The sequence below is a fragment of the Falco punctatus genome, assembly GCF_963210335.1.
Source record: "Falco punctatus genome assembly, chromosome: 4".
Classification (NCBI taxonomy): Eukaryota; Metazoa; Chordata; class Aves; order Falconiformes; family Falconidae; genus Falco; species Falco punctatus.
The window spans coordinates 54,801,032-54,814,213 of record NC_137583.1 but is presented as its reverse complement, the minus strand read 5'-3'; the positions used below and the strand labels follow the sequence as shown (position 1 = coordinate 54,814,213).

General features: G+C 40.5%; 2 protein-coding genes across 8 annotated transcripts in view; both read left to right on the top strand.

The window, feature by feature from the left end:
- The window catches only part of LOC308063974 (growth hormone-releasing hormone receptor-like), a 494,830-nt gene that overhangs the window by 371,018 nt on the left and 110,630 nt on the right, over nucleotides 1-13,182 (top strand). The window lies entirely within an intron of this gene.
- The window catches only part of ADCYAP1R1 (ADCYAP receptor type I), a 155,036-nt gene that overhangs the window by 98,829 nt on the left and 43,025 nt on the right, over nucleotides 1-13,182 (top strand). For all 7 annotated transcript variants that reach the window (XM_080387700.1, XM_080387701.1, XM_080387704.1 and 4 more), the window contains 6 exons: nucleotides 6,774-6,809; nucleotides 7,452-7,493; nucleotides 9,316-9,419; nucleotides 9,990-10,087; nucleotides 10,612-10,744; nucleotides 12,931-13,084. In XM_080387700.1, the coding sequence (XP_080243826.1) occupies nucleotides 6,774-6,809; nucleotides 7,452-7,493; nucleotides 9,316-9,419; nucleotides 9,990-10,087; nucleotides 10,612-10,744; nucleotides 12,931-13,084 (567 nt within the window). The remainder of the gene's footprint in view (nucleotides 1-6,773; nucleotides 6,810-7,451; nucleotides 7,494-9,315; nucleotides 9,420-9,989; nucleotides 10,088-10,611; nucleotides 10,745-12,930; nucleotides 13,085-13,182) is intronic.

The window sequence follows — 13,182 nt, the reverse complement described above, 5'->3', positions numbered from 1 at the left end:
GGGATTATTTCAGCTTTTCCAAGGCAAGGAAGACAACCTGTAATTAAGCATACCGCCTCAGTCACAGCACCAAAGTCTATCTGCAATGCAGAGGGAAAGGGGAGGAAAACATTACCATCAAAGAAGAGTAAAACTTTACCTACATGTCCAATCAAGTAGTTAAGGCCTTGCAGATGCTTTTTACAGGAAAAGGACATTTTATGGCCTTTCCAAACAACTTATGGGAACATAAGACTGTGCCTCTGATATTCAAACATACAATGTGACCAAGAGCATTTCAGCTAAAGGTCAAGTCTTTGGTCTTGGCAAGAGGACATCCTGCAGTGGCCAGGTGAAAGCTGTAATGGAACTCAAGACCTTTGTCAATATGATTTGAAAGCTATTTTGACCCTGAAAAATAAAAAAATCATGCTCCTCTGGGAAGCATGCAAGGGTAGAATGTGCTGAGAACCGCTGAGTAGTTTGTGGAACACCTGGACAGCAAAAGGCAATACACTGAAGTATCACTGTACGTGCAACATGGGCAAATGCTTCAACCTTCACTAGCAGTCTTTGCTCTATCCTTGTTTCTCCTCTTTATTCAAATAAATGAGAAAAGAGTTCCAGTTGATTGCAGGATTTTAGGTATGGTGGGCACACATTCTTTCTTGCCGTTAAGCACATGATATAATATGCTTTCTTCTCTAGGGCTTATTTCATAACTGATAATCTTTGTTGGACACATTTCTTATTTTCTGTGTTTCTTGCTTGAAAAACATTTGCTTTTCTCTGAAATATGACCCCTGCCCTCTTCAGAGCTAGAAGACCCTTCAATAGTATTTGTGTTGATCTTGTACAATGACAGACGCTCCTGTGACAGCCAGCCTCATAGGCAGGATACAGATAATGTTTAGATGATGCCTAGCAGTTGCTATGGTGACCTCAGGCCACTGCTAGTTTCATAGCTTTTGATAGGAGAGAGGAAGAAAAGAAAGTCATAATTTCCCTGACCTGTTATTGATCATAGCTGTATGCCAATCCTGCCTCAGCTAGCGCTATGTGCTATGGCCTGTATGTTCTCCATATGGGACTTCCCGGGTATTCTTCTGTGATCTCCAGGCATGATTCACTGGGTCTTCTTGTCCCTATGTCATGAAACCATGTGCCCTGAAATTTGTATGACGTATAGGAAGAAAGGGCTTGTATATCAGTTCCATCACTGCCTTTACTGCAGTGTTTTGCACAAACCGCTGAAGTAACAAAGTTGCGGAAACTAGTTCATCTCATACTATGGTAGATGTCTAAAGCAAACCACTTAAAAACAAACTTCTGGAAGTACCAGTCTCTTAGCCCTTTATGGGAGGAGACATAAAAAACCAGATAAACTTACCTTCAGCTGAACAAGTTGGATGGAATGAATTTGCCCCATGGGACAAGTTCCTCAGACGTTCTTAGGCACCTGTTACTATTCAAACATACAAACATGAACCAGGCTTCCTAATCTTACCCTTAATTTCCCTCTGCCTCAGTTTTCTTGTTTTCTAAATACATTTAGCAATTCTACATACTATTTAATAATAGTATTTAGTATTAAATACAATAAAATAATAGTATTTAACAATACTATTTCATTTCATGATGTCTCTGTGTGAGGACTATGTTCACAAATCCCTTTGACAAGGCAAATGGCAGTATACGGTAAATGCTAAGTGACGATAATGACTTGCAACCTGTAGTTTAAAGTATTATCTATAAGGCTGGAGAGACCAAACCCCCTGGAAATAGTGGAGGGAAGCACATAACATAAGGAAAGGTGTGGGAACCTCTAAGGCCATGTACTCTGTAACCTTGCCTGGCTGCCACTTTCCGCGGATCCAGTTAATGAGATTAGAAAGACCTAGCAGCTGATCCTGGATCACTTTCCCCCCAAAAAAGAGTTGTAATGAAGGGACTGGGATGGTTGGATAGTGTGCATGTGGGATCATCTGTGCTCACATCCAGGACTGGGCAGAGGGCATTAGGAGCAGCGGGCAGAGTATGCAAGGCGGTATCTGTGTGAGGAGCTCAGAAAGCCCCAGAAAAGCTGCTAAGTAGACTGCTGTTCCCAACTGCGGCTTTGCCAGCCGGCTGAACAGATTGCTGGTGCATAAGAGCAGCATGCAGCAATGAGGAAGGGAGTGAAATGGCGCAGTGTGGTGGATGCTGTGGAGTCGGGTGTGAGAGCTCGCCGATTTATTTCATCATTATAAATTAAATGTTAAGCTTCTAATCAGTGCTATATAAAACAGGAAAAAAATAGAATTCCTGCCTAACCAGCTCATTATCCACATAGCTGAGCAGCACGATAACAAGCGATTGTAAGAAATGTTTTCCGTAACCTCTCTCTGCCCCACTCTCTGCGCTTTCTGAAGGGACAGAATTAACATGCAGTAAAAACAGTGTGAGCTTTGCCCATTGATCTCAGTGCTGTCAAAATCCAACCTTTTGGAGTCTAACCTATGTGGACCAGTCCTCCAGCTGATAATACTGAGACGGGAACAACAGGATCAAGAGAAAAGTGTGGGCAGGCTGTTTCAGGCCAGAATAGTTCTGGAAGCCCTTCTTTCCCCAACCTGCCACTAATAAGGGACAAATGCTGGAACAAAAGGGTTAAATGCAAGTTGTGTTCAGATAAACAAACTATGGGAGATAAAGCAGTTGCCATGCCAGCTGACACCAAAAGCAGCCAGCACAAATTTGGCACAAAGAAGATCTAAAAGGCAGCACTGAGCTCCGAGGCTCATCGCGCACAGGCTGTTTCTTGGCTTTAAGCTTTGCCAGTCCTGTTCAGTTTAAATCAGAAGCAACAATTGCTTGCATCAAATTTCTTATCAATTGGAGGATAGTGAGGAGGTAGTTATGTTTTCTGGGACTCAGCAAATGGAAACCAAGAAAGTAAGTCCCACAAACATGCAAGAAAAGGGCATGAAAGATCTGGGTCTCTGCCACTAACTCTATGGGAAGCCTTTGGCAAGTCCTTTGACTGGGTTGTTGGTTTTTTTTTTCCTTCTTTCATCTCTTCATGTAGAAAATAGAAATGAGCAATATTGTATGTATTTTAATTCTGTTTGGTCTCTGGAACTGAAAATTCAGCATTCTGATGGATCTTCTTTAGGTCTCTAAGCAGTACTGCAAATAACATCTAATTAATCATGGCAGTTTAAACACTAAAGGGAGATTTGCCTTACTCCCCCAAAAGTGACACTTGCCTGTTCAGACTGGTCAAACAGTAAATTACACTATCTGTCAACACACTGGATAAACCATCCTTTCTCAAGGATAACATTAGCTTCCTCAGGAGTTTATTGACTAATGTGAGCAAGTATTGATTTAATAAATGGTGTTCTAAGATACCGTTTAATGTCCTTCCTTCTGTAGTTTGGGCTGTGCCGTTATTTAACCACATGTGAGGAGCACAGGTGTCATTCACAGAAGCCAGGAATGTAATCCCTGAAAAATGGATTTGCAGTGAAAATGCAGATGAAAAGCACATTTTAGTTATTCTTCATTTCTGGGAGAGTAACATATTCCATCTAGCCTGTTGTATAATCATCTTGACGGGCTTTCTCTGCGTCATCAGTGAAGTGTAATGCACCAGTTTCTCATTGTTTATGTCCTGAGTAAGGTAGTGAGAGGACTTGTGTGAAAGCCCATGCAGCGAGGTGCCCTACGGTTTTGCCCATGACATCACTGACACCAGAGTAAATTTGCTGAGGTCTTTCTAGACTCAGAAAGGCACTCAGGTGAAAAAAACCCAACCCAAGCTCAAAACCACAAAAACTGAGTTTTTAATAGGAGAAATGAGAGGAACTGCCCTATGTCTGGACTTCCTACAACCCCAGCTCAAATGCAAGCTCAAGCCTTCTCATATATGTAGACATCTTAAATATTAAGCACAGAAATAATGCAAATTAACTCCCTTTGCACTGTCATGCATGTGAGCAAACATAGCCATTGGCACAGTTATCTGTCATGTAAACATCTGTATTCTGGTGCAGGGGACATGAATATGTGGTGTCAGAGAGAAGGGCAGTGGCAGCACACAAGAATTTTAAGTCAGAAGGTGGCTGCATGTTCCCTTGTGTACCTATATGTATATATGTGCATACACACACAAATATGATTGTGTATGTGTGTATGTTATCCCAACACTCATTAGACAGACTTTGGCTTTTAGTTGTAATTCAGGGCATAATGTTCAGTGTAAATCTAATTGACTTTCCAGTAGCTTAATTTATTATTGAAAATTAGGGTGATGGATCAAGCCTAAAAGCCTGTATAGCAAAAGGTTGTACTGGAACTTTCTTCAGTATGTTAACAAGGACTCAGATGTAGAAAAATATGGTTAAAAAAGGCCAGTTTGCTCCTACAGCAATCAGAAAATTAACATTGTCAAATATATGAACCTCTTCCTAATGCGCAGAGTTAAAATGCAATCATTATTTAAGTATATATTAAAAAAAAATAAAGCCTCTTCATTTCACAAAACTAATATGATATTTTGACTGTTATCACAGATGTAATTAAATTCAAAATGAACTAAAATCTAATATTTTAACATCAGTGTGACTACCACCGATTATTTAGAATGAAATCATGGAAATTTTTATTTCCTTCTTTTTAGATTATAGGGGGAAAAAAGCTCAATTTAAAACATTTAAATTTCAAAAAAGTTTTTTTTCTCAGTCATCAGTGTAATATGCCAGGATGCGAGGAACATCAAGCTTCAAAGTACTTTAACATTGCCTGGTCTTTCTCCAACAAGAATTATGCAAAGTTTATAGTATCACGTCTCAGGATGTAAGCCACACTGTACAATTGATAAACTGAAACTGGAGTTTTATGAGTCCAGGAGGTTTTGCAGCTTTTCTTGCAGCTTCTTCTTACCCTGCTTCTGTGGGTCATTGTAAGATACAGGCTAGTGAGTGAGGTGACATCACATAGGAGCCAGTGCTATTATAAGCTACTTGATTTGAGTGGCAGCAGGCTATGAAGAACATTATGAAAGGCAGTGATAAAGGAACAGCAGCTTACTCTTTGATACTCTAATTGCATAATAAAACCACAGATAAAATTTCCCACAGGATATCCTAAACTTGCTATTCTGATTTCAGATTTTAGCAATATAAGCATCTATATCTGAGCTAGATCACTGTTAATAAACCTGGGGTTTGGTAGACTTGGGAGGGAAACTGATCTGTCCACAATACCCTGCAGAGGCATCCCTGTTATTCTGCCAAGAATCTGGAGCACAGCCTTAGTGCTTCTGCAGCATCTGGTAATTTAGACTGATGCAGCAGGTTGAACAATCTTTGCTGGAAAATGTTTGCTCAGAGCATTGGTGACTTCTCTTCAGAATTAGTGGACTTACCCAATATTTGCAAACATCCAAGAATTCTCAGATATGAAATCTCGAAAGCAGCTGGAGTTGGGTGGAGAAGCCAGGAGACCAAGGGTGTTCTCACCATGGTTTTCAGTATTAACCCTCTAAAGTAACTGCTGGGTTGAGTGTGTAGGTTTGATGTTGAATACATCCACTCAAAGACACGCTACAGTCTGCCTGATGCTGCAGCTTAGTTTTCTAGACTCCCTCCATGATCTTCACACTAAATCCTCTGCTTTCTGTCTCAGAAAATCAAAGAGCATATCTGATTTATTTTAGAGGAGAGAGAGAAATCAATGAATTTAAAATTCTTACATGATAAGGATTTTGAAAAAAAGTATAATAAAATAGGAAATGCATTTTATGCTGTACTGAGAAGACTGCCTTTACTGTTTTGTTTCCTTAGATGCTGTCTCTCTCCTTGCCCATAGGACCAAAATCAATCTTTGTTTGTATTTTACTTTAAATACAAACCCTCTCATGCAAATTGGTGAATGGCTCTTCCAATCCCTAGTTAAGACCTGACCGTATGTTCAGAGTTAAAGAACAACCTGAAGCCCTGTGGTTACTCCAGAGGATACAGAACTAAAGCTAATCTAAACCTTTAACCTGCAGTACTGGTCAATGAAATGTTGGAAACAGTTTTGTGCTGGTGGGAGGGCCACTGGCAGAGCTATTTGCAGGCAGCTCAGTGTCTCTGTGCACGATGCAGCAGCACCACTCGCTGGCATAAGGCAGCTCCTCTTGGTGCATCTCCCTACACCCAGCCTGAGCCAAAACCCACTGAGGTGTTGGGAAAGTCTGACTTTGGTGCCATTTGTGTGAAGTATTTACTTGGGTGTGGGGGAAATTGGTTTGAGAAAATCCCCAAAATATATTTTGGAAGGACGAAAGAAAGGAAAAGGGAATTTTTTAATGCGAACTTAAACTTTTTTATCATTACCATTGTAATATTTTTATTTTTAGTACACAAATCAGCATGGATTTCAACACAATATTTTCAATATTGGTAGGTCTTTCTTATTTCAGAACCTCCCCCCTCCTTTAAAAAAAAAAAAAAAAAAAAAAGAAAAAAAACCCAAACACAAAAATGCTCCCTCATCTCTTTTTCATATCTTTCCTAGAGTCTGATGAAAGTCCGTGATAACCGGAGATTTAACAACACAAAGCAATCGACCATCTTCCGAAAACTGTTTTCCAGCCATAAAGATACAGCACTGATTTTGAAAAATGGATTTAAACAAAATTTTTTTGCAGTTCTTCTCTGGCCTCTGCTATAGCCATTCCTCATATGGAAAGCAAACTGTTATCAAAATCAAATTGCAAAGCATTATCAAGATCAAATTAATTATTTTTATTCTTCTAATTTCAGGTTGGGAAGTAGACAATTTGGGCCAAACCCATGCAGGTAAGAACCAGTTGTGCTGACTACCTCCTAAGTACCTCTGTTCTCAAAAATTGTATGCAGTACATAATTTCAGATTATTGAAAAGTTGTGTATCAACCATGATGATGATGAATACATGTAGCTGGTTATAACACCGATAAAAAGTGAAAATAAGTATCTAATAAGTTTCTAGAAATCATTGTGCTCTAACCTAAAACCATAGAAGTATACTATCTCACTTAATATCAATTAATTATTGCTTTTTGTCATTGATGGATGGAAATATTTTTTCATTAATTCTGTGAAAATTGACCATACTTAAACATCCATGGATTATAGATGTAAATTTCTAAAGATACAATATTTGACTTGTATATTTTTACAATAAAATTGGTCCTGGTTTGATTGTATGTGTTTTTAGCTATGTGCTCACTGCTTGTCATAGCAATTTTCTAATTTCATAGGTTCAGCTTTGATTTAAACTCACAAGTAAAACTGTGTTTACCTCCAGAAAAGACAGTATCAAGTATTTATTGCCCTTGGGCCTGATCCAAATAAATAAAAATCAATTGGATTCTATTCACTGATTTCCGCAGAGACCAGTTTGGGTCCTAATAGAAAACACAATCAAAACAATTTCATACCAAATTTCCACTTTTATAGGTGATTATGACCTGCTGGAAAGCACAGCCCAGTCTCCCCTAGGTAAGAAACAGAACCGCGGAATGTTTCTCTTTTTCTTTTAACACTGTTAAAAAGGAAGCTCCAAGATATTTCTCCTACCATTTAGGTATTATTTTCTAATCAGTTCTAATTACAGTGACACATTTTCTGGTATGTTACTTTTAGCAGTATTATGAAAATTTATTCCTCCACTATTAAGCCTTGCAATCTAGCAAGTATGATGTTATAAATTATATCTACCTGTTTAACAGTAATTACTAAATGGTGTTAAAGAAAGTCAACACCATGATTCAGTGGTTATTTTCCACAGGAAAGCTGGGGATGAATGTGCAAGAGCAATTTATCAAAATTTGCCAAGTAATGCAATGTTCTTAAATGAATGCTGTGATTAGATAGATATATTCTGCCGCATGGATGGCAAACAGATTCTCTAAAAATAAGGTCACTGCTAGTGTTATGAGCTACTTGACTAAACTGCTCTAAGAATGTGAAGCAGTATAATATTAATAAATAAATAATAATAATAATAATAATAAAAAAAACCCCAACAAAAAAAAAACCCAACAAACAAAAAAAGTCCTTACAACTTGGAAATTTCCATCCGTTTGGTCAAGGTACAGTTCATACTCCAGAAACTGTAATAGTTCGATAAATGGAAAGTGTTCTATCACACTGGAGAGCAATAACTGCAGCCAGCAGCCCAGCTCTAATTTTTCAACCAGGTCACTGAGCTCTGGCAAGAATAATGGTGCTTAAAGAGGGCACCACGGGGGCCATCCCACCTCGGGCAGCCTCAGCAGCAGTGTCAGTGCCAAGAGACACTTTCCTCTTCTACCCCCAGCTCTTTCTTCTCCTTACAGTTATAAGCCTTTTCACGGTTGTAGCGAAAGCCATTTAGGAGCCAGCCCTCATAGGAGATTAGCCAAAGAGAGGAAAAACAGAGAAAAAGAGGACGATGTTTTCCCTGAGCCAGTTTTGAGCCTCCTTGCAAACACTTGCTTTAGAGTAAGGTTGTAAACTGGGATTGGAACGGATAATAGGCAGAAGAGTGTGAGAAGCTCTGAAACATTTTTGAATTGTCAGCTGAAGCCACACTGGGCGTCTGGAGATGTAAATGAACATATTGCTGTGAAAACAGAGACGGGAAAGAGATACCCACTCCATCTTTCCTTTGTTTTCCTACAGACCCTTCTCACAAAGTCACTCTCAGATAAGAGCCTAGGCTTGAAGATAACTGAGTGGGATACATCTCATCTGGCTATAGGAGAACAATCCAGCTGCCTCACCATAGATGTATAATAGCTATTTCAGATATCCTACAGTGTCCTGCCTGGCTTCCAGCAGCCATTCCAAAAAATCACATTGGTCTTGTGGTTTTTGCCAGTCCCACACACATGCCTCAGATACAGATCATCTTAAATACCGCAAAGTGCCTGTATTTAAGCACTGGACTTACCTTTTAGCCATCTGAACCACAGATGTCTAAGTCAAATCTGTATTCCCTATTTCAGAGTCGATACAGGGAGATGGACTGACCCCTGTTTTAGGTACCCACTTGACAATGAGAACCTTGGTGGCCTGGAGGCACTGACTATACTGCTTAAATCACTTTTGCTCTCTGGTGACCAGCTTTAGCAGTCAGTAGACATCAGTAGGTGCCTGTTGTAAAACTGGGACATTAAAGATGGCATTAAACTTTCAAGATGCCATTAAGGTCTTCTATGGACAGGCAGATAAATAGCACCCCCAGTAGTACTGTGGGGTTTTCTTTGGTCATGTACCAAAGGGGGGTGTCCTGGGGTTTGCTTCAATGATATCACATTCACAACTGTATTTGGCATAGGGGACATCAGCAGAAATTGCACTGAAGATGGCTGGTCTGAACCTTTTCCTCATTATTATGATGCCTGTGGCTTTGATGAAAATGAAACAGAGTCCGATAACCAGGTAGGAATTAATCTTATAACTAAAGACAAATGAAGGGGGGGGGGGGGGGGGGGGGAGCAGCAGGCTGCTTTTTATCCAGCCTCTAGACATGTTCTGATTTGTTGGTGATGAGAATGAAACAAACAGGTATTTATGGGCATAAAAATTTGAGAAACAAGATTTAAATCCTTCCTAGCCCTGTACTGAATATTGCATCCACAACATGAGTGTTTACTGTTGATACAGCTTGTAACTTCTAGAAGCATAGGTTAGCCCCCAATTCTTCCCCTGTTGACTGAAGAAGCCCTTAGCCAACCACTTTTTTTCTACAGATACATGCACAGTGGTCAAAGAAATATAGACAGCCTTTGCTAGCTCACTGACAAATAAGCTTCACGGTATGCAGACCCAAGGGCATGCCAGGCACAGAGGAAGGCTCTAATATATGGTGAGATCCCAGGGGAGCCAAGAGGAGAAAACAACAGGCTGCCCAAGAAACAAATCCTGCCTGTGGTTGCGCCTGCACGTTGAAAGGGTAAAGAAGATGTGGCCGTAGACAAACGGTTTAACGTGTGTTGTTTGCCTCCCAAGGATTACTACTACCTATCTGTGAAGGCTCTGTACACGGTGGGATACAGCACTTCTCTTGTTTCCCTCACCACCGCCATGGTGATCCTGTGCCGTTTCAGGTGAGTCAGGACATGAGCAGTGAGCTGTTCAGCCACTGGAGGAAAAAAAAATTGGAGCTCATCTGCCCAAAACCATGTTTAAGCTTTTAACTCACCAGATGTAAAATAAGAGAGAGACAACCCCTTAGCAACTTTGTTCCCCCTGCTTGGACACACTCCAGCAGTCACATTTCAATAGACTGTAAATGCAGCTGCAGAAGCTGCGGGTCTCTTTTATGCAACTGCAGAAGCTGCATCAGACTGGGTCTATTTTATATACCTTTTATATATATGTGTGTGTATGTGTATGTATATATATATATATATATATATACATATACACCCTATATGCTTTTGCAGGAAAATCACCAAATCCTCCTCTTAGCCAGGTTTAGTGTCAACACTATCCACAGTCCTGGCTTTCAGACACTGCTGTTCTTAGCACCAAGGTGCTCTGGCCATGTGTGTTATTTCCACAAAAGAAAAGTATTGCCTTTTTTCCCCTCCCCCTCTTCTTTTCCACTCCCTTGCTCTCTCCTCTCTAGGAAGCTTCACTGCACTCGAAATTTCATCCACATGAACCTCTTTGTTTCATTCATCCTACGTGCAATATCTGTATTCATTAAAGATGGGGTTCTTTACGCTGAACAGGATGGCAACCACTGTTTTATCTCAACGGTAAGTAAAACCAAAGCCAAAACCTTTTCCTTTAATTTTTCCAGCATGAGATAACAAAAAACAGTGAGGCAGGCAGCAGTCTGTTGAGTATCATAAGCTGAGAAGTTATTGGGGGAGAAGGTTATCGGTGGTAAAATTCCCTCCTGGTTCACAGCAAAACTGTGAATGTATCATCCTGTGAAGTCCTCAATGTGCAGCCGTCTGTCCTTCAGGACAAACCTACGGGTTTTGGTTTCTGTCTCCAGTCAGGTTGTTTCTCCCTTTCACAGATCTGCACAGTGACAGGTGGGACGAGAACAGGCACAAGCAATTTCCTTCATCTGAAGGTCTGGTTTTTCTCCAGAGCCTAATTTTTTCTGGATGTCAGGCAAAGTCATGTGTAAACAGGGTGACCATTCGGACATAGAAAATACTCCTGACAGTCACACTCTCAAAAAATCATTAGTATTAGCCAAGTGTTTGCCTCTGAAGTGTGGTTTCATGGAAAGCAGTCTCCCACACAGATGCACTTGGGTATATATTACATGTAAATCCCCATTCCTTTCACATTTAAGGCTAGTGTTTGATTTGATAAATCAGCTTACTGAGTGTAATTATGGTGGAATTACAGTGAGTTCCCAAACTGAGATCTCCTTTATCCATCTAGTTATGAGCTAAATTCCCTGTGAGTCACTTCCACAAGGAAAGTGCAGCTGTGTAATTTCTTCGTCAGCCTTTTCTTTGTCATTTAAAATAGTTTTTGCTTTTAATTCTTCTCCATAATAATGGTGAAGCCATGTTAGATCTGTAGTTCATTTATACCACTTTTCTGATAGTGGCATCACCCCTTTTTTAAAAAACACTTGAAGGATAAACCACATTAAAATCAGCCATCTTGTGTCTAGATCTTCATCCGTGGTACAGCTTCTATGAAGAAACTCAAGATCTGATATCTTAAACATACTGGTTGTAGATTTGGCCCAGAGGACGGAGTGCAAGTAGGAACTAGTCAAAATTATCAGCCTTCCACTGCCCCAAGCAGGACTTTCCAGTTTACACACTGATTCTTCTCTGATCTGTTGAAAAGTCCTACTTTTGTAGGACTAGCGATGTCTCACTGGGATGTAACACTGGAAAAGCAAGTGTGTCCTACCTTACAAAGTCAGGGTAGAGCTCCGTTTCCACCTAAGACTTTCCATCACAGAAACACAGAATTGTTTAGGCTGGAAAAGACCTTTAAGACTATCTGGGTCCAGCTGTAAACCTAACACTGTCAAGTTCAGCACTAAGCCATGCCCCTCAGTGCCACATCTACTTGTATTATAAATACCTTCAGGGTGGTGACTCAACCACCTTCCTGGGCAGCTTGTTCCAGTGCTTGACAGCCCTTTCAGTAAAGAATTTTTCCCTCATAATCTATATCTCTCCTGGTGCCACTTGAGACCGTTTCCTCTCGTCCTATCGCTTGTTACTTGGGAAAGAGACCCCCACCCGCGTGCCGCAGTCTCCTTCCAGGCAGCTGCAGAGCGATAAGGTTGCCGCTGAACCTCCTCTCCTCCAGGCTGCACAATCCCCATTTCTCTTCCCCACCCCCCTCTTTTTTCCTTTTGTCCGCTGCTTTTCCTCCCCAGCAAATGAATGAAAGCTGCTATCAGTTTTTTACAGTAAATCACTCTGCTTTCTTTACACTTCAGCTTACTTTCATTTTCTGTCCCTGAGTGACAATACCCACAAATAGCAAGGCAGTGCAGTTCTAAACCTCGCACAGGAGGGAGCATCCTTTCTGATCCCACTCCCAGGGCTCACCACAATCATCCTGCCATTTCACATCCTTCCTCAGGTTTCTCAATACACAACTGGATTCTTTTCTTCTCTGCACTTAATCCTTGGAAGGGGCCTTAAATCTAGCAATTAGTGTTCATTGACGATGTGAACTCCCACTAACGCATGATGTTCTCAAGCTGTCTGCAGACGCTCATCGACCACCTCCCACGGGTAAAATTGGCTACCTGCCCTTTCAAGCTTTGCTCCCTAAGTGGCACCTCACATTCTTCTCATGCTTTTAAAACTTTACTGTTAAAAGTCTATAATACTAGTCCCAGCTGTGTTCCATTCCACTAAGAGATTTGGAGAGGCTGAAAGCATTTTCTCTATCTGTTAGGAGGAAACAACATGGAAATAACTTTGTTTTTCTTGATTCTCTGCAGGTGGAATGCAAAGCAGTGATGGTGTTTTTTCATTACTGTGTCATGTCCAACTACTTCTGGCTTTTTATTGAGGGATTGTACCTTTTCACTTTACTGGTAGAAACCTTTTTCCCAGAGAGGAGATATTTCTACTGGTACACTATTATCGGCTGGGGTATGTGCCATTTCTTCTCTAAAATGTGTCTCAGTGTGCAAGAGATCTCCAACAAACTACCTAATATTTCCACATAGATTTTCAAAGTATAGTTTTAG